Source organism: Chamaea fasciata, unplaced genomic scaffold (assembly GCF_029207755.1).
Source record: "Chamaea fasciata isolate MVZ Bird 193981 ecotype frontalis unplaced genomic scaffold, bChaFas1.0.hap1 SCAF_3, whole genome shotgun sequence".
Classification (NCBI taxonomy): domain Eukaryota; kingdom Metazoa; phylum Chordata; class Aves; order Passeriformes; family Sylviidae; genus Chamaea; species Chamaea fasciata.
Window position 1 is genome coordinate 56,381,014 of NW_027094088.1, and position 22,393 is coordinate 56,403,406.

Genomic DNA, 22,393 nt, shown 5'->3' on the forward strand with positions numbered 1-22,393 from the left:
TTTCACATTCCACATTTGTATTGACTTCTCTGGAGCCTTGATGAATTAAGTCAGCCATTCCAAAAGTAAACATACGAAGTAAACAAACAAACATTGCCCCCTCAGTACGTGTACATTATTAACAATTTTAATTATAAAAGCTTTCAGAAAACAAAGCACTTCTGCCTGAAGATTCAGAACGAGTCAGAAAATAAAAAGCAAACACTGGTTTCTCCAACATGATGTAAATATCTCAAGAAATCTAATTCTTATACAAGTTATCCATAAAAAGAACATTAGGTTCCAGATCAAAAGGTCAGTAAACCAACCAAACAAAAATCTAATAAAGAGCTAACATTTTCAACCGATATTAAAAACAAACCATCCACCAAAATTAAAATTCAGCCTTTGAAATGGGACTTGAACTCTTTATGCATACTCTGCCCTGCTGACCCTTGCTAAAGGGTGTAAGTCAATATCAAATTCTCACAAATGGAGAGAGGATGATGGATTTTCTGCCAAATAACCCTAAGCAAAAGTAACGCTGTTAGCTGGGGAGCCTGCTTTTATTTCCTTTGCCAAGTGATGAATTAAGAGAACTTCCTAGCATACATGAGGTTTTACTGTTTGCAATTTTTTTAACCCCTGGTTCTTTTCTTCTTATAAATAAAAACAATACAACCAGGAGACAGCAAGAGAACAAAAGAACTGCTTCTTATGTGTTGGGAGTTTTAAAACTAGGTAAGATTGCTAACTTGGGGAGGAAAGGGAAAATAAACAGAAGTTGCACTGTCATCAGTTTCTACTCAGTAGAGGGGTATTTTATTTATCAAGAACTGGGCAGTGCCTCTACTTTCTGAATGAATGACAGATCCTACCTATTTTTACCTCTGGGTTAACTATCCTGAGACTGAGAATAATGGATAGCCCTTAACAGTTGTACACTCCATTTAGTTTATGAATATCACTGCCAGAGGAAAGAGTTGTGTTAATCTCTAACATGCTGCAGAAGAGGTCAGCATACAGGACATTAAAATACCATGTCAGCTTGTAAGTAAATTCCTGATGCATGTTTAAGTACTGGCAGCTGCCATGGCTCTACAAAAGCCCTGTTACCTTAAAGTTCCTGTTATAGCAGTGCTTGTCATCTCCCCGTTTGCTTTGGCGAGACAGTTTCTGCCCCTACGCAAGTTCATGAACTGACAGAACACAACGGGAAGAATGGGATTATATGTGCAGGCATAGAGGCTGAAATTACGTGCTTAAGGCCAGAAAGCCAGTCAAGGATGGAGGTGGGAATAAGATGTATGGCTCCTGTCAGGCACTGCAGTGCCACAGCCACATCACAGACTGGGAGATCTCCATCAGAGACCGTGTGCTGCCGGTGGCAAGTGATGGACTCAGCAGCTTTGTCTCCTTGTTTTTCACTGGGTCAGAAAGAGGAGACAGGACAGGTTTCCTCACAGCACCAGCTCCTCAGGAGCCAGCCAGCTCTAGTTACCAGCCAGCCAGAAGGAACACTCACACCGCCCTTCCTGCCTCCTCACCATCATCGCAGCACATTACCCAGGCACACAATCCCATCCCAAACACAGCCTCACTGCATCTCCCTTCTACTCTGAAAACCCACATGAAGGGAAGAGAACATGAATTTCCCAAATCAGCTACACACGTCCAACTCTCGGCTTGTTTGTGACCCAGCTAGCTCAGCTGCAGTGTGACACTTCATTTAGCACACAACCAACACACAAGTGCCCCATCACAGCTCCTAGTCTGTGAGAAAACCATTTAATTCCTTTTCTAGTGAGGCACAGAGCAGCATCCATCCACCCAGAAACAATAAAAACCCCACTGAAAATAACTGTGACAAGGCCACGCTTATTATTCTTTTCTGTCATGTAGCCATGAAAAATTTCTTTCTTCGTACTGAAATCACTCATTAATTCAAAATTCTCTAAATGTACAAATTAAAATGCCTGGTCTCTCGTGACATCTGGCCTGAGAACAGTAGTAACTTCTGGTCACTAAGGCAGTCAAATAAACAGCCTTGCTATCCTGCAGGGTTAACTTCTTGAGCAGAAGATAATGTCACAATTAATTATCTAAGCTCTAAAACAGAGGAAAAAGACAGAGTGAGCTGCTGCACTGGGGAATAAGTGGAAGTACCTGCAAAGGAAATGCAAACAAATTACAAGGGTCTTCAGTCCCACAAATTAAAACACAGAAGCTAATGATGTGAGGTTACTGTAATATACTAAAAACAGAATTAAAAACCCCAAATACAAAAGAGCTGAATGCACTGCTCTTAACAAAGTGTGAATCAGAGTTTTCAAAATTCTGGAAGAAGAAGAAATATACAAACCACAACGCTTGTATCATCATCTTAAATAAGTTCCTTTTCTTTTGGTGCCTTGTGCCTGGAAAGCATCTAAACCTATCTTCAAGTAATGGGGGGGAAGTCTGAATGACTACAGGCTTGATGGTTTTCTAACAGATTCTTAGGAAGAGAATACTTAAAAAAATATTGAAATAAGTAAGAAACATAACCTTTGTCTACCAAAGGGAGGCTATGCCAGATTAAAAGCTTTCTCCAGTGATGAAAATATGACATCTCATCAATGATGAGGAACAAAAAAAACTGCTACAGCAATACACAGGAGTCTGTTAACCAGGATGGAAGAACATTACTACATGATTAAGGGGAGAATAGGCAGCCCCACATGAAAACTGTGGGACAGGAGAGAGGAGCAGCCCCAGGGCTCCCATTTACTATTTGTTAAACCATGTCAGCAGAAAGCCTCAAGAACACTGATGGAGTTTACTGGCAATAGCAAAGCTTGGAAATGTATCACACAAGAAAAAGTTTCTGTGGATTTATGAAGAGGAGAAACAGAATAAAAGCTATTAGTAAAGAGTTACTGCCATTGGAGAAAAATTACAAAAATCTGACCTACGATTTGGGAACTTCATACTTGCAAACATCAGGGAGGAGTCTGGGAGCCTAGCATTATTAAGTCTACCACATTCATGTATGGAAAATGTGTGCTTGAATAGTTAGAGACAGTATTATTAAAAATTATCACTTGAGAAAGAGAGGACTAAGCTGTAACACAGTATTACAAAAAAAAAAAAAAAAAGAACAAATAAGTCCAAATTGGCCATGGCAAGAGTTAAAAATTCCAGCTGGTTTCAAACTGGAGCTAAATCACTTTATGAAGGAAATCACTTGATATGCTTGTCAGATAAAGTAGAAAACTCAGCTAAATGGAGGATGATTTATAATCACGTTATTTTATTTCTGTAAATTGCCCCTTGCAATTCTGGATATAAACAGCAGATTTGGGAACATACAGTTACAAATATGCTTTGTAGCAAGGAAAGACTAAGTGAATTTCCAACATGTTTTTTAGATGCATTTTTTTTAAAGGAAAGGAGGTAAAATCTCACCACAAGACAGTCCATAATTTAGGAGGTTTTGTCTTCAAAATAGCACCACCTCTCCTGTCTGGGCAAAACATCACTTTTTTTTTGCCAAATGTAGTATTGTTTAGACATAATTCAATGGTTCATGATTAATACCAACTTTCAGTTTTGAATTCAGCTTTGCATAATTTATATGATTTCAAATTAATTCAGCTCTGAAATACAGTGACATATGATACTGAAGTCAATGCTAGAATGCTTCCTTACACACAAAAACATTCAGGACAGCTCTCTTCTTCAATCTTTCTTCTGAAAAGCTCTATATTGCAATGTACGCTAAAGAGCAGAACAAAAAATTTATAGAAATCTGCAGTGACAAGGTGGAGTCAGAACTTTCTCAAGGACTCTGAACACACAAAAATATAAGAAAATACTTGATTCTCATTTCACATAATAATTCATAAATTATTTCAAGACTGTTTTAAGCAGTTTCTGGAATAGAAATAGATAGTAATTTAAATCATTGTTACCTGACTACCAGTTGCAGCAAGCTATAAGCAAGCATGATTTGCACCCACATTATTTGTGACAAGGCAGTAAGTAATCTCAGCTTTCAGGAACTTTGACTTCATGTCAGTGAAGAAAAACACATTGTACTATATTTTGTCTCTGGAGACTTTCCTGCTTACTGGTAAGAAAATTTGCTATGATTTTAAAAGCATGAAGAAGGAGATGATTTTTTTGTTCCCACTTTACAACTAGTGAAAGAAATAGAATTTACTTTTACCATAGCAGTTGTGAGGAAAGTAATAAAAAGGGCAGCTGGATGTGAATAGCACCACCACTCACAAGTGAACGGCACACATTCATGGATCTTCTAGCAGTAATGGTAACTTATTTTGCAGTTTGTGGTACCACTGAGACTTGTATTATTAGACCATGACTTTAAGAGCCTCACAGCAATACCAACTAACCCAGTATCACCTTCCCTCCCCCCGCCCCACTGTCACAGTTGTGCCCAGCACAGCTGCCTGAGCAGCTGCACTGTGAATGGGGTCAGAGAAAATACTGTTAAGTTCTGAACATCCTTTTTCTAGTTTGTAGTATACACAGATCAGAGTAGGCAAGTAACACCTACACTGATAATGCTCTCAACCACCCTGTAGAGTGAAACCTTAGCCTTGCTTTAAACACTTTATCAAGAACAGCCACGTTGTTCAGAGAGCAAAACACTGGAATGCAATCACACTAAATTTTGGGGTCTTTTTGTGAAAGTAAGAGTAAAGAAGTCAGAGATTAAATAATGCAAGGTAGAAAGATGCTGGGCAGATTCTTAAAAATTAAAGCTTTCTGGAGGGTCACTGCATGGAATCCCCTTCTAATGGTATCAAGGAAAAAAATATTAAAAATAAATCCTTGAACTTGACATTTAAATGTAATAGTATCATATTACTAGTGGTGTCAAAAGAAGTTTAGCCAAAGTATTTGGGCTTTATTTCCTTTTTTGGAAAAAGAGTACACTAAAAAATGGACTGAAGTGTCTTATGACATTAAAAAAAATCTACTGAAGATTATTCACTTAGTGTACTAAACACATATAATTTTTATAAGGTGCTTTATGAACTTGTTAAACAATGTTCAGCTCTGAGAGTATGTAAAATGTATAGCCTTTGAAATAAAACTTTGCATGTACTGAAGAGATACTTAGAACAGCTAGAATCATTAGCTTACTCTAACCAACTGAATACCAACACAATAAAAAGAGTCAATTACTTAGCTTATAAAAATTTACTGCGTCTACAAATTCTTTCCAATTACATCAAGTGCACCAACTAAAGAAAGAAAGAGAAGGTGAACTTTCCTTAAGTCAGCAACAGTTTGCAATAATTCTCCTCTTGTCACCTGATAAAACACACCAGGACAAAGTTGCCCAGCACAGCATGCTCTCAGCCTCAAATGTGACATGCTTATTGGGAGCAGCAAAGAAAGCAATCAACAAACATAAAGTCCAAACCTGAAAAACAAACTTGCGAAGAGCTTTGCTTTAGGATTACAAGGATCTACTTATGCTTCACTTGACTTTTGATTTACAATAACCCCTCTCTTCAGCTGAAACATGAAGAAATTAAAAAGATGGATAGGGTAATCTGTTGAGTTGTGTAGTGCAACAATTTCTGAGAGCTCAGGAAAGCCCTGAGTTCAGAGAGCCACAAAACCTATAGTTCCAGGGTCACAGCAGCTGTGATCATGGGTACATTCGCTGTGCCACAGTGTGGGGGCTCCCCATGCAGGAGCTGCCTGCAGCCATGCTCAGTGGGCCACTCTTGCGTGCAGCAGGGCCAGGGGGAATCTGCAGGGAAGCACTAAAAGGCTGAGAGGACAACCAAGGGCAAACCAGGCAGTGGCAGCTGCAGCTTCGCACTTAAAGTTCAGTAGCAAAACTCATACCAAGAACTCGAAATCAGAGCAAAAAGGCTGAGTTATCAGTACATAGCAACAAGGCTCAGGAAAGAGAGAAAGCAAAAGATGAGCTAAAAGGCTTAAGCTAAAAACCTAATGAAGGCCTGTGGTTCACTTGGATACCCAAAAATGAAGCAGGGAATGCCTTCAGTTAGGGAGAGCTCACAACAGGACTCAGTGCTTAAACTTCATTTATATTTTTTGTAAAGCAGACTGTCTACATCACTGTTACCTGACACTACTCAAAAGGCACAGCACGATGCCATTCAAGCTGAAAAGCAAGCAGTGCAGGGTAGAGAGAGAAAGTAAGGTTTAAAAATAAATTTTAAAAGAACACTTTGAGAGGGTTTCTTTTTTTTCTTGTCTTGGCCGTGGCACATGGTCACACAAGCAATTGGATCTACACAACAGATTGGTTTCTCACTGCTGGCTGTCCCAGCTCACCCTCTCCTGCACCAGCTCTGGTGTTTTTGTGACTCTGGGCTGAACTGCTTCTGTGTTAAGTCAGCAGAAAACTAAGCCAACAAAAAGGGCAATAGGTTTCTGCTGGGATGTCATGCAAAAACAGTTGAGCACAGGCTGAGAAAGGAGACAGGCTTAGCTGCCCTGGCCATGCAGGCTCAGTCTGGTCAGCTAGTGCATCCACAGTAGCTTTACTGGCACTTGAAAGCTCCAAATGAGGCTTTAATACTATAAATATTTATTCCAGAAAAACACCATCTTATGTGGCATTATCTCATCTTCTCCCTGTCACACAAAGCTGTTTACCCAGACACTGTCTGCTGAGGGGGAAGGAAAAGGGTTTTTTTGTGTAGTTGTTTTCAATGGAGACCAAGTCTCCAGCCTAGCTTGTCACGTGGCTCTTTGAACAGGTGTGCTGGTGAAACAGAGGGGTTGCAAAGGGCTGCAGACAAGCAGCTGGAGGAAGGAGGGTGCTTAAACCAGGACAGAGAATTTAAAAAGCCCGTGTTTGTGAAACTGTGTTGCAAATTCAAGCCATGCTATTCTCCTTAGTACTGTCCACGCACTTAACAGGAAATTCTGCTCTAAAATAAATATGGTGTCAGTTAAAAAACAAACAAACAAACAAACAAAAACCCACACTAAATATATAAAACAATAAATATATGAATTATATATATATTTTATATCATCATCCCATCTCACAGTGACTGAGCTAATGTATGTATGTACATTAAGGTATTTATTCTACTATTCAGGAAAGTAATTTAATTGTAGAGTATGTCACAGATTTCTTATGTTCTTGCTTTGGATGCAGCCGAGTAATCTCATAGCCTTTGGTCCCTAAAATGTCACTCCCAGCCACATGGTTCTGCAAGATACCTTACTCTATTCCTAGCACCTTTTGAATTCTTTCCTGAGCTTATGCAACTAACCTACATGGCAGAACTGTAGTGTAATCACTCATACAAGATTTAATGAGTGTCAGATCTAATGCACAAAAACACTCACTAATGGGAAATGTGGAACAGTGAAAACTTTTACTTCTAGCAGGAGTAAATAAACTTACTCAGCCACTTACCTAACTGCAGCACAGCTGTCCTGCACCCTGGCTGTCTGAATTAACTACAGGACCAGCTTTCTCTTTGGAATCTCAATGGCCATAGAGGGCTGAGGCAAACTCCACAGTGAGCAGGAATGCAATGGAGTTTCTTGCTACCTGCTTTGCTGTGCAGATTCACAAGGCACTGGGCCCTCCATCTCTATGGATGTCACCTCAGTGTGGACTGGTACATACTTTGTAGCTGTCATTTTGGAATTAGTTGTGTAGGGTAGGATAGGACAGTATTTAATAAACCAGTGGGTGCTACATGTAGTCTCTGCCCATGTGCTCTGACTAGTTATCAGAAAAAATTTATTTTTTTTAAATCATAAAGCATATCATTATATAATTAAATCATAATTACAACCATTAGAACAAATATTTGCACTTTTGACTACCTGTAAAGTTTATTTAAGTAGGCCACTCTACAAACTATTGCTTTTAATAATCTAACAAAGACTACAAATTATGCTGAAGTTCCTGGCTCTGCAGAGCAAAGGCAGTCTTATTCTGAAGCCAGTTTCATGGGGATTTGTGTTCTGTGGAATAAAATCTGAACAAGAGCCTTTAGCTGGCAGCACACAAAGGTTTTCCTATATTGAAGCTACGCTGCTTTGTCTCCCAACAGAGAAACTGGAGCCAAAGACAAACAAAGCAGAAAAGAGAGTTAAAGACAAACAGGTGGATAAGACTGAAAAAAACACAAGAAATGCAAGGATATGCTCTCTGTGCCTGAGGGATGCACTCAATGGAAGGGAATCCAGATCTAAGGCAATACATTTTGGGCTCCGAAACCTGGATCAAAACTCAAGACTGTCGCCAACATACTTTCATTCAATTGATACACAACTGACTCATCACTTGAAAAGGCTGCACACTGCAGAAACTGTCACTTCACACGGCTTACTAAAACGTTAGCTACCCTAAATTCTTCTGCTTTTCATTCCACAAAACCATGTAACAACAAACATGGCCCAATGAAATAGGAACTCAGCTATCATTAAATAAAATTATTCAGAATGTAAAATGCTTTTTTTCGAATGGATGTTGGTTAATAGAGAAATAAACAGACCTTTAAGCTGTACAACACTGTAAAAAACAATCCTTTCCTGTATGTAGGTATGACATAAGCATATACATACATGTTTCTCTACTAGTTTAAGGGTGCTAGCATAAGAAATCCCATGTTTCACATTGCTGCATCTTTTCAAGAGCATTGTTACACAGGTACTAGAAGTTCAGCTTTAGGATTAATGTAATCCAACCTGAGCGTTCAGGACTCAGAAGAGAATGGCTGCAGCAGTGCAGAGGCATCACTACACCCCTTTTATTTAATTAATTCTAAGGTTAATTATACTCACAACAATTTTTATAAAAACTAGTTCATCATTCAGCCACAAGTTTATTTTGCCTGCAACTGTAAGCTCTATGTGTCTATTGTTGCTTGTGCAGGCTGAATTCCTAATATAAAAAGAGTCTGCCCACTCACATGCTTTCATGGGAATGTAAGGGCCTCATGGTGAGGTTTGACAATGCAGCTGGACCAACTGAATGGCTCACAGCCACCAAAATGAGGCAGTATTAATCTTTCTTCTACCACCTTACCTCTGCTAGTCCTCTGCACTGGCTCGGGGACATCTGACCTCTGATTTGGCTGAGTTTACTGAACTGGTAGAGAAATAATTCATCAGGAAAAAAGAATGGTTTCTGTTGGTTTATCAAGTGAGGCCAGATGAATACCGATAGAAAGAACAACAGGACACCTCTTTCAATGCAGTCTGGTCATTTGACTGGTTCAGCCACCTTGTGGAGTGAACAGGTCACTTGTGAGTCAAACATGGTGACAGGACCACAGTAACAGCACTTGAGACAAAAGGCAGGGTAAGAGAAGAAGTGCTTTTGGCTTATTACACACTCACTTTAAGATTATTTTATACTGATATTAATAATAAAGTAGCATTCTTACCTTTAATTGCTAATTTTTCCATTCATTTGCATCACTGGCAATTTACTAACAGATCATAAGATAATAAACTGAATATTTACTTACCTACAAATCCTTTCTCTCCAACTAATTTAAGAGCAATTTTATCTGCCAAAACAGAAGAACTTCCATGTGCAATGTTAGCAAAAGGTCCAGCATGAACAAATACTGGTGTTCCCTGGATAATAAAAAAATATATGTAAGTAATTCAATGTATAGACATCATAGTTTAACCCCAGCCAGCAACTAAGCCCCACACAGCTGATTACTCACTCCTCTATCAGTGAAATGAGAGAGCAAATCAGAAGGGTTAAAGTAAGAAAACTCATGGCTTGAGATAAAGACAATTTAATAGGCAAACAAAAGACTGCACACATATGAGGAAAGCAAAACAAGGAATTCATTCCTGCTTCCCATGGGCAGGCAGGTGATCAGCCCAGGAAAGTAGGGCTCCATCATGTGTAATGGTTACTTGGGAAGACAAACGCCATCACTCAGATGTCCCCCCTTCCTCCTTTTTCCTGAAGTGCAATAGACAATTTAGGGGTTCTAGGTACATCTCAGGTGCTTGAGACCTCATTCACCTGCTTCCTTCCTAGAAAGGTAATAAACAGTAGAGCAAACCTACACAACTTCCTTACCCCACCTTGTACTAGTTCATGTTTCATACTTCCACAGCTCCAATACTGTGGTGCGCTACTCTGGCACACGCCCTGTAACAAGCACTAAATGCAGCACTGCAGATACACAGGTAAGTGCCCATCTCCAGCCCTACTCCAGCCCTGTGTGCTCCTGTTTCCCTCACTGGCTGCAACAGCCATTCCTGTGCAGGCAGAGGAGCCAGCAGAAGCTGGGAGGGAGGGGAGGTGCTGGGGCGCAGTGGGAAAACTGACACAATGTAAAACTCATTCACTGCTGCTGGAAGCCCAGGTGCAGAGCTGGATTCTCCTGCACTAGACACCACACAAATACACTGGGAAAATTGACTCTGTAGGTGAACCGATCTAAACCAGAGGAAGGAGAGGCAAGGAGTAAGCAAATTAGCTACATATAGGGTATTTGTGAGGTAGGAAGCAGTTCTCAGCTTCCCTTTTATATTTTTGGCAGGCATCCCAAGGAAAGAAGAAATTAGAAAATAAGCATCCTCAAAAAGGGATTAGGATTAGGTGAGATTACATTAACTGCTATTTTTTCCTCAAAAACAGAATATAGAATAAGACAGGAGAATTTCACTTAAGATGTTTTACTGCAAACTACTTCGGCAAACAAATGCCCATTGTTGCATTTGTGCATGTTAAAGTGCCCAGTTGGTTAAAGAAAAGGTAAACAGACAATTTCACATTATTTCCACTGATGCTTTTCTCACATTCTGTACTAGGAGCTACTGCCAACCCTCAAAATTTCAGGCAACCTACCAGGCAACCTCCTTGAAGTTTTGACCAGAAACACCAGTTAAGGAGGACAGTGTTCTATGGGATCAGCTGCAGGGCACATCTAATAGTCCCCTGAACAACAGCTTAAAAACTATTAACCATAAAATACAAGTTGGTTCTTCCTCCTCCACAGCAACCAGTGTTTTAAGGAAACAACCTACATAGGAAAATCTCTATTTCACTACCGTAATCTAAGTGGTGTTTCAATAAAAACATGGACGTTTTAGTAATGATGACTAGAAGTCATATACAAAAATGATCTATCAGCAAAAAGCATCTCTTCTTATTGCTTCCTTTAGAAGTAACAACATATAATTAATTGTTTTGCTCAGAGAAGGAGAAGTAAATTTTTAGTCACTGCCACATGCACACACATGGGTGGGGGCTATTCTCCAGGAACAACACAATTAAGCTACTACTCAGACAACTCTCCCTCGTACATGTTAAGAGTAGAAACAGGAGCCAAAAAAGTAAATAAAGAAGAAATCATGCCCTCTAACAAGAGAGATAATGTCGATCCCTATAATCATAACATAGTGCTTACTTAGGGTTAGCTTTTTTCTTGTTTTCTATCTGCTAATGGACACAAACTGCAAAATCAACTGAGATTGTCCAGAGGTACACAAAAACTTAACATGAACTACATATGCCTTCAAAGCTTCTTATTTGGGCATCAGACTAATAGGTTCTATGCAAAATATGTTATCTGTATCCCAAAGAGCTTGTAACATATAAAATCAAATGCAGGCAACTTTCACCAAACTAAGTTGAAGCTTTACTTCTACTTTAATCCAATACTTATGCTTCTGGCATTCAAATAAGTAGGACCACAAATGTTTAGCTACCAGACTCAGATCCATAAAATCCATTTATTCTAATTTGTCTTTTATTACTCAGTGAGACTAATTTTACTCTTCCAACCCCTAATTTCTTGTGGCAAGCAATCACCAGGGCTGGTCTCATTAGAGCCCAGGACACACACTGTGCAGATGTGATGCACAGACCCACAGCCACAGCCAGTGACTGGGCAGCCCAGCACACACTGCAGCAGCTATGCAAAGAGAGGTGGCAGAAGGGTCTCCTCCTACATCCCCTGTGCTACTGTGTTTCCAAAGGTTCATCCACACAACATGGATAGGAAGGGAATGTGGACTGCGAGATCCAAAATCCAGAATATTGGAAGTCAAGAGGCTTCCACGACTAACTTGAAATCCAAACATACTACTAAATCACTGGCATAGACAGATGCTCCCCTGGAGCTCTGAAATCCACCAGAAGGAAGGGAAGAGCAATTGGAATATTTTTTTTTACAAGAGCAATCCCAGAAGAAAAGTAAAGTCTAGGTAGTGAAGCAATTGAACTCCAGCAGGACCTTGGGAGCCTCAGGCACACCTTGGAACAGGGACAACAATGTCTTCTCAGGCCGACTTTAGTGACTGTGCCAGTCCATCTTATTTTTGCCACTTATTTTTGCCACACTCTTAACAAACGATATGGAGAACCAAACAGTGGCACAGGGATGCATTCTGCTGACTGTTTTCAGTACAGAAAATTTTATTATCCAAGTTTCACTAAAAGAAAATAAACCCAGAATGTCAATAAATATGTGAAGTTATCTGGCCGGTAGAAGGATGTTTATAATACTTATTACCATCCTTCTCTCATCTTTACTATGAGTGGCACTTCAAAAGTAACACAACAAACCACCCCAGAGCAGCCAGCCTGCAACTACAAAGGGCTGTCCCATAGAGCAGCTGCTCTATTACGCATGGTATAAATAAATGCTAAACATTAAGGGATCAGTCGACAAGAGAACAAATCTGTCCTGAGAAACATGGATAAACACTATGAAATCATTAGTCACATTCCAAACAAAGTAATCTCAACTCTACAGCACTGGATATAAGTAAGCTCCACTGAAGTCTGCGGTTACTGCAGATGGAGTGCCCTGTGTCTCCCATTTTCAGATTTTTACTGTCATTCTTGCATATAAAACACTGTCAATCATGAACACTTTCAGGCAGAATTTCTGGTGTCAGAGTAGCAAGACTGTGACAGAAAGCAACCCACCAAGACACCTCTTTAAAAAACAGCAAATTAAAACACACATCAATTCACATATGAATAAAAGCACTGACATAAGTTGCCAGTTCAGTTCCATGCAGGACTGACATTTGGTCATTTTTGATTTATGACCCTCTAAGCGTCCTCTCCAGTGCATGCAGACATCCATATAAAGTTGGTGCAAATCTACCAAGCGTGTTGCTCTTCTCCCTTTTCACAGGCCCTTAGAAGCAACTCCTCAGACTTCCATAGCTTAACACAATTCCCATCTACAGGCTCGTGGCCAGATCACAGAGGAGTGCAGCTGCCCTGGCTACTTCTATCTGGCTACTATCTCTGCAATGGCTCCTTCCACTCACTACCACAGACACTAGGACTTAAAAATTATGGCAAAACAACTGTCAGTCATCCAGATCTCCTGCTCTCCCTCATCCAGAAGTCTTTTTGCCATTCTCCAAAGTGATCTGGAACACCTGCTTTGGTGAACGGTTTTGTCCCTGATTGCCAGACAAGCCCATGGCACATTCTGAGCTGTATTTATGTTCTCTGTAATCATATAATTCTGTTTTTTCACCACCTATGTGCTGTAGGATTATTTCTAATTTTACTAAATCATGGTGCTGTTGCTAAAGGTCCTTATATTTTTATGAAGAATTTGTTCTCCCCAAAGGGAATAGGATTATGTTGCCCAATTACTACTGGTAATCTCTTTGGAAACGTAAGATGCTAACTTTTGGGTGCTACTTATTAGGTTTGTGTCAAGTGTAATGTAGGCTTCAGTTATCCTCATTTCTGATTTGCAATTCACACATTCATCAGGAAGATGCATTACCTATAGCAGAAGAAATATTATTACATCTACTGCCCCAGGGTATACTAGGATTAGTTTGGCTTAAAATCTATCATTCTATAGGCCTCTGCACTCACAAGAGGATCACTAGAGTACTTTCAAGTGTGCAGGGCACAACATCCTACTTGTTCCCCTCCTTTTTCTTTTCTTCTTTTTCTTTTTTTCTTTTTCTCTTTTTCTTACTGAAGCTATTAAAAATAGCACCTTTTACAGTTATTCAGATGAAGAATTAAAAATAATGAAGAGAGCTCAAGAGCAGCAACAGCACAGGCAATAATAGAGTAGGCCATTGCATCCCCAGGAAGGCGAAGCGTGTCCCAGCATCACCAGCCATGGAAGAGAGGGGATTGCCCTGCTCTGCTCTGCACTGGGGTGGCCTCACCTCAAGTACTGGGGGCTGGTTTGGGTGCCACAGTGTAAAAAAAGATATTGAGCCATTGGAGAGTGTCCAAAGGAGGGCAATGAAGATGGTGAAAGGCCTTGAGGGGACGCCATCTGAGGAGCAGCTGAGGTCACTTGGTCTGTTCTGCCTGGAGAAGAGGAGAGTGAGGACAGACCTCATTGCAGTTAGAACTTCCTCAGAAGAGCCAGGGCAGGCACTGATCTCTCCTCTGTGGTGACCAGTGACAGGACCTGAGCGAATGGCCTGAAGTTGTGTCAGAGGAGGTTTATGTTGAATATTAGGAAAGGGTTCCTCACCCAGAGGGTGTTTGGGTACTGGAACAGGCTCCCCAGGGAAGTGGTCACAGCACCAAGCCTGACAGAGCTCAGGAAGTGTTTGGACAATGCTCTTGGGCTCGTGATGTGACTCTTGGGGATGGTGCTGTGCAGGGCCAGGAGCTGGACTTGGTGATCCTTGGGGGTCACTTCCAACCCAGAAGATTCTGTGATTCTACATGAGAGCAATGACATGCCTTTCCAAAGGACATCAGCCAAGGCACAGCACTATCTTGGAAAATATTTAGATAAACTGGGGATCTCTCTTCTTGGATAGGTGACTCACATTAGCCTGCAAGCCAGCAAGTGTCCAAAGGGTGACAAAAATTCATCTTTAAGACTCAAAGTGGAGGAGTGGAGCACGAAGCAGTCTTCTGAGCTGCTTTAGGCTGCTGTTTTAAAAATAACTTTGTGAGAAGAATTTAGAGGAAAAATGTATCTTTGGGTAATGTGGTCAGGGTCCTGCTAACAAGCAGTAGTGTTTGATGAAAGTTGGCAGATGTTTCAGCCATAGCATAGATTAGACTAGAAAAGAATACCACATAAAAGACAGGAATTTTATTGCATAGAAATGTGCATATAAAGAAATGCAGGGAAGAAATAAATGCATGCAAGTCCCAGAACCAAATGCCTATCAATCAAAAGAATGTCTTCTGACATTTATAATTTTCTTTCAGAATACTGCAACAAAACCACAGTATTTTCCAACAGATATGCAAAGTGCAAATAGAGCGACTAAACAGTCAGAATCAAAGCTATCTTGTCACCAGTGCTTAACACACACAATGTTATCCAAGTGGTGATTAACATACTAAGTTCTGGCCATGACATTCTTATCCTATGTGACCTCCAGTTTCTGCTATTGGATGTAATATTAAAATTGTCACACACACACACATACATTCTTCATACAGCCACATGAAAGAACAGGTTTCTTTGCAGGGGAAAATAATTAAGATGGTTATTATAAAATAACATAGATTTAAATTCTGTTTTTCGAATATTCGCCAAGACTAGGAAGTTGTCCCTGTCCAAACACAAAAGCAAAAGGTGGTTATCTACTTCAACATGCTGTAGAAAAATGAGACATTTTTATCAGCTGGTGATTGCACTGGTATCTTTCTGCATTCTTCAACTTTTCCCTATATCAGAAACCATTGTGAAGTATTCCAGCTATGTAATTTTGATGGTCAAATGAAAATATACACTGATTTTTCTCCAAGTGCATTTATTTTCAAAACTGCTTCATTATTTTGTCATTTTTCTTTCTCCTTCTCCCCTTGAATGTTGCTCATCAGTTTCCCATCAAAACATCAATACCAAACTTCCCAAGTACAAAGTTAGCTTGCACTAATTCTACACTCTTTAAGCTTTTGAAAGAAAGCTCACTAGGGTAGGTGAGCCCATCAAAGCTTCATTTAGGCCATGAAGCCACTGTGACAAGATAGGGTAGCTGGGAACCATCTTCTGAAAATGCACAAACAGCTGAAACGACCCCACTGTGATTGTCAGTGGCACAAACTATAATACAGATTAGAGGTGACAGCAAAGCACCTTTTTTCCACACAAAATGCTGGGCTGTGGGAATCATCATGACAGCATCCATATAAAAGAAATACACAAAAAGAACCCTTTCCTGTAAGAACAAGGTGGGAAATAGTAGTAAATCTGTGACTTAGAAGACGAACCTGCCTCCTATTGTGCTCAGAAGCAGCTCAACAATGCACTGCAGCTTCTTTACAACACTAGGTAAAATTATGACTATAGCCAGATCTTAAAAAGGAAGAAAACCACCAAAAAGATAGAAATGCAGATAGAGCTGAATAGTTAACACAAAAAAATTAATGTTTGCTAGAATGCCTTTATGGATCAGACCCTGGCTTGAACACTGAAAGTCAAGCACAGTTGCTGAAGAGAAGCATGATCAGCACAATACGAAATTTGAAAGTTGGAGAAGGGCGGGCGTCTTAAGCCGTACTTACCTCCAATGTCTGCATTAGCGTGGGCTTAATTGCATCTTTCATCAAAACTGCCAAAGCACCAGTCACTCCCTAAAAGACAAGAGTCCACGTTTTAATGAAGTCAGTTCTAAGGTGCAACATTTCCAAGTTACACTTATGGTTAAAAAACCCTTACAGTTCAAAGCAGTGTTATAGTGATGCAAAAAGAATTTATTTAGATGTTACCTCAAGACTTCTAAAATTCTGTATTTACAGAGTGTCAAAAACAAAAATTATTTTTTTCTGAATACACTTAAAAGCCAACAGGTAACTTCTTTGCCCTATTTCATGGAGAGATCAGAAACAGACTTAAGTGATCAGCATGAGGATGTTCAAGTTAACAAAAGATGAAGTGCCAAAGGCCACTGACATCTGAGAAAGCAAGAAGGCAATAGCTTGCTAAAACTGCCTAAAGAAATGACAGATGTGTTTCTTTTATGACAGAATCAACAGCATAAATCAATAGTTAGCAACAACCAGAAAGGGCATTTTTCAAGACCTGTACAAATATATACATAACAGATACAGGATGAAAGCAGGCACAGAGTTTCCTAGGGGCAGATAAAGAACACATCATAAGATTAAAAGTTAGAGGTGCCTTACTGTGATAATGAGAGCACAAAAGGAGCTGAGCAAATTGCTGCATTTTGGTTGTAAAAAACCTTACTCCTCTCTAAAAATTTTGTTGAAGTATAAATTTCACAATGACTGACCTTAAAATAATAAAAGTCATGACAGCCCTCTACACCAAATTTCAATGCTCATTCTAGAAAAAAAAAAAAGGCTACAGAGTGTGCACATCACTATCAGACTGTATGAAGAGTTCTATCTAGAAACCACCAGCATATGTTCAAATTTATTCTTGAATTACTTTGATTTTGAGATGATGTGTTTCGTTCTGAAAGAACTAGTTCATGGTTCAAAAAAACCACAGTAGTGTTACAAAGAGTGGCTCCTAGACTTGCCAGAGAACACAAAAAATTGAATTTAATATATTTTTGTATTGAAAAGAAACATGAAAACCAAACAAAAATCCTAGCTGCTGTAAATTGTTTAAATTGAAGACTGAAAAACAGGGGTACAATATCCAAGTTGCCTATAAAGAGATGAAAAATAATATTCAAATAAAGAAAAGCAATAAAAATAGTGCCTTTCTAATTCCCAACACAGCTTTTGTCAACTAACCCCAAATTTGAGCAAAGTCTGCATGAAAATTTTGACGGCAACAGATAAGAGACATAAAAGTGATTAAGTACAGTATTTTATAAAATTAAATTTTCCCCTTTCTGAGCATCACATCTGAGCATAGACTTCAGAGGAAAATGATGCAGAATATCTGGCCTTAGATAAAACTGAATTGAAACCAAAAGAGTAAAACTGGCTTCTATTGATGTTTCCTTGAAGGACTGTGAAGGAGAGAGAAAGAAAAGATTTTTCTTTGCACTCTGCATCTCCCACTATTTATAAAACCCAATGGATCCACAAAGATATAATATGAGAAACTGATAGCAAAACAGCATAGTTTTTCATCTTCTGAATTAGACTGCTGTTTCTTAAAACGTTAATTTTAGAAGGTAGGATTAAGATGCAAGGAAACACAAACACTCCCGCTCTTTCAAAATGGGTGAGGCTCCACCACCTCCATAGAAACAGTCTGATGCTATGTTGCTTATCTACACAAATACCCTCATTTCTAAAGGAAAAAAAAAAATTTAAAAGCTGAATGCACAACTTTACATCCAGTCTTTCCAGTGGTCAACAGCAAGAATAACTACCTGAGCAGCCACAGATCAGCCCTACTGGAAAGAAGACTTGGGGGAAGTGAAAGAAGTGAAAAATAAAATGAGAACACTTCTCCCCCAGCCTCTTCCCCTGCTCCTGCTAGATAATAATGGCTCAAATCCTGTCTCCTTTGTTTTCTGATGTCTTCATCAATCTGGTAAGAACAGTGAAGTAAACAAATGCTTCCTCTGCACTTTAACTTTTTGAGAGATATTAATTATGCATTTCTTGGGAAATATTAGGCCTTCTTGACACAGCAACTCATTTTATCTAAAGCTGAAAGCAAAGAGAAAAAAAGACTTAAATACTCCAATAGTCATATTTTGTGTCTGTCTGCCTTCCATGGCTCTTAACCAGGTTCGGTATCAATAGCAGTCCTTAAAAGCTTAAAAACAATAAGGTTTTCTTACCTATCTAACATGACTGTGAGAATGAAGTTTTCATTTCTTTCTATCCTCAATCCTCCAAATATCTAATACACAAATTCCTACAGGTCACTCCAAGTCCTGGATCTGATTCACAAAGCTATTTAAGGAATCACGCTCCTATTTCCAATTCAGAAACGGTAGAGAAACTTCTTATAAAAGTATTAGGGGCTTTGACACTTACACACCAATTAAGCTTATGAGAGCCCAAAGATCATTAGTTTTTCACTAACTCACTGTCAGAGAAAAGAAGCTGGGTTCTGAATCAATTGTATACAGATGTTCAACTTTTCTGGGTTCCTTCCTGGAGCTGATCACAGGTATTCCTGAAAATAATGCTCCTTCCATCTATCCACCAGCCATCAGGGCAGGTATGCTCCCCAGGACAGCACAGATCACAGAGCACAAAATAAATTATACTCGTGACACAGGAAAGGCAAACTTAAATGAAAATCCAAAATACTTTCAAAGCAACTTCCAGTGGAGCAGTCTCTGAAGTCTATCAAGACTGGAAATGAAAGTCAGCACCAGATGACAAGGAAAATGATTGAAAGTAACTACTGTGAAATGAATAAAGGCTACACAGACTGAAGGGCAGAGAAAAACCCTTTTCTTTATAAGAAAAATAATGAAGTATTTGCGACTTCCCTTCAATTGAAACTATAGTCTCTAACAAAATAATAATACTTTCTGCAATTTTGGTCCTGTAAAAAAACTAAACCTTTAATCATAATCTGAGAAGAACTTCAAGTCCATGTGTTTGAAGTGAACACTGTACACAATGTTTCTGATGAACCAGAGAATGAAATCTCACTAGCTGACAGATCATTTACATAAGTAAATACAAAGATTTTTTTTTTTTTCTTGTCCTGGAATTACTGAAAGCTAACAGAATGGCACAGCAAGTAAGCTGAGAAGAAGTATTATTTAAAAAAAATAGTGACATATTTATTTAATATTTTTCATATCTGTTGAAATACAGATCTAGGGCATATATACCGATTTAGCTTCACATAAAAATATGGTATGTGTCCATCAGAATTCTACTTCACTGTAAAAGCCAAAAAGCAATTAAGTCTTCAAAATACTGTACAATGAGCACCACATTTTGGCAAAGAGTTCAACATATTCCATTACAGCGGATAGACATTTAATCCATTACTCTTGTGGAAAGAGTCTTCTCAATTCATGAAATATTCAATTTATCTTTTTTCTATTATTACTAGCCTGTCTCTGCATATGGTTTATATCTGCCAATGTGTGTTTTAGGTCTTACTATTGTATTATGATAAATATATTGCATATAAAGTCAAAATTAAGAGCAATTGTATTTTTGTGAAGTATTTTGTGCATACATCTGGAAACAAATCACAGAGAAAGGTTTAGTGGCTTTGGTTCACATATATTTCAAAGAACTATAGACTACTGTCAAATATTTAAATCTGCATAAATTGAATTGGTGTAGGATATAAATATGAACCCCAGAATTTTTTCAATGATAGGTAGAACTGACTCATTATTCAGATTGTGTGGTATTCCTCACGATAAAGCTGCCTTTAAAGTTTCGTAGAGCTTTATGCAATTGCAGTTCTTTGGGCTAAAACACTCTATGTCAATGGACTATGATAGACTCAAGCTTTAAAGCTTGATTTTGTTTTACAAAAATGGAAGTCAAAATTATTCAACCTGGATTGCAAGCATTCTAAAATCTCGTACAGCGTTTTTCCTTTGTTCAGCTGTTTTGAGATCTTTCCTTACTGAACTGTAAAGCTTTACCTCTTCACTGACCCTGACTTGAAAGGAGGATGGAAATTCAGGAGCAGAATGGCTTCACACCAAACCTCTTGATTTGTGTGAAAATTTTCTCAAGAAATTATCCTTGGATTATACCAACACAGGCAGCACAAGCTGCAGGGGAAGAGGGGAAGAGTAGAGACTGCATTTGAAGTCTAAAAACAGCAGGTTTAGGTGCAACCTGCTCAAACAGACTGACCACCTGTGGGAAGAAACCAGCAACAGAGATACAATGCTACATGATAGAACAGAAATTTATCTTCTTCATACATATGAATTATGACTTGTTATGGTCTTCGATTATACTCCTCCTGCTGTTGTTTTAAAGGATTCAACTTTATACAGTACACTTTCACCAGTGCAGTATGGAGATTCACAAGCTCTCCCCACCTTGTACAAAGTAGGCATTATTTAATCTGATACAGAAATTGTAGAAACCCCACTGCTAATTTCTTTTGACATTTTTTAAATCCCAACACCACGGCATCTGACTTCTTCAGCAGTATTAGTAAGTCTTCAGAAATGAACAATTGTTACTGTTCTTCAAAAGAGAAACCTGCACACACAAAAGCCAAGCTCAAAAATATTCACCAATTTTGGATGCTCAACCTGGGACAACAGAAAAAAAAATTCTCCTAGTTCAAAGTTCTTGATGGAGTTTCACTCTTTCCATAAATTTCAGTTGTTTAGCTCCCTAGTATTAAAACAGACCGAGGAATGCATAACTCCTTACGTACTGTAAGAATCAGTTTGTGTGGACAGAGCACCACATGAAAGTTTTGCAAAAAACACAGGAATAGAACTCTCCAAAGACATGCTTTACATCCTTAACCATTAAATCATATTCCTCTTATTCCCATGGTTCTCATACTCATTTTTAACACACTGCAAAACAAAAGAGGTAGGAGTTCCTGCACTTCCCAATCATGACATGCACCCAAGTCTTTCCTGTGCATGGTATGGAGAACCTCCAAAAGAAAAAGAATGCAGCAGCATAGCTGAAGATGCTCATACACATGTCCTTCAGACTGTGATGATTTTTTCTTTCTGGGCAGTTTTTCTTTTGTATAATACAAAACACTGCTTTAAAGAACAACTAGAAACATATGTTCAGTATAGCAACACTATCAAATGATTGAGACACTAAGCATAGGAAGTTTGTTTTAAAAAAGGCCAAAGAAAACTGAATTAGTAACAGACATTTTGCTGAGCTTTACTTTCATTTTAGGGACACAGTGGAAAGGTTCTAAAATTCTTTTGCCCCTATGGAAAAGCCATTTCTTTCATTCATCAAGCTGATTAGCATTAAGTGGTTAGCAGGTCAAGTATTTTGCAGTGTTAATAAATAAAAGTACCTTCATACAAAAGTAGTGTCAAGATTAAAATCATGTATTTTAAATGCAGTTTTAATTTTAACACTAAATAATTTTAAAGTTTTTGCATATGCCTTATAATGTAACTTATTCCCCAGTCCCCTCCATTTGGCCAAGACAAAATTATACAACTGAAAAGCAAAAGCAAAACTTCAACAGCTGGAATATTAAATGCAGTTTTTCATGTCTCCTGCATAATTGGGAGTAGATGATTTACCCTGAATATTAATGATGACTGTACTTAGAAATTTTTACCATTATCTCAATTTCTTTCTCAAATCCAGGCACTTTAGATACCATGTTTTCATTTTTTTATTGAACTGGAATCCACTAAGGCTGTGAAGGTGTTCCTGACTTGCGGATTTGCTGTCTTTGCTGACAAGGCAGGATTGCTTTACTCATTGCTTTACTCATTCATTAGTCAGTGAGTTTGAGCAGATGTTCACAAAACAGGAAGAAACAGGAGAAAACATACAGAGCCTGTGTGATACAAGCAGCCATCACCAATGGGCTGGCATTAGACTGCTCTTGGCATTTTGATTACA

General features: G+C 38.8%; 1 protein-coding gene across 2 annotated transcripts in view; it reads right to left on the reverse strand.

The window, feature by feature from the left end:
- Positions 1 to 22,393, reverse strand: part of MTHFD1L (methylenetetrahydrofolate dehydrogenase (NADP+ dependent) 1 like) — a 141,827-nt gene that overhangs the window by 73,136 nt on the left and 46,298 nt on the right. For both annotated transcript variants that reach the window (XM_066179094.1, XM_066179093.1), the window contains exons 19-20: positions 16,457 to 16,525; positions 9,477 to 9,588 (exon numbers count right to left, since the gene is read on the reverse strand). In XM_066179094.1, coding sequence (XP_066035191.1) covers positions 9,477 to 9,588; positions 16,457 to 16,525 — 181 coding nt within the window. The remainder of the gene's footprint in view (positions 1 to 9,476; positions 9,589 to 16,456; positions 16,526 to 22,393) is intronic.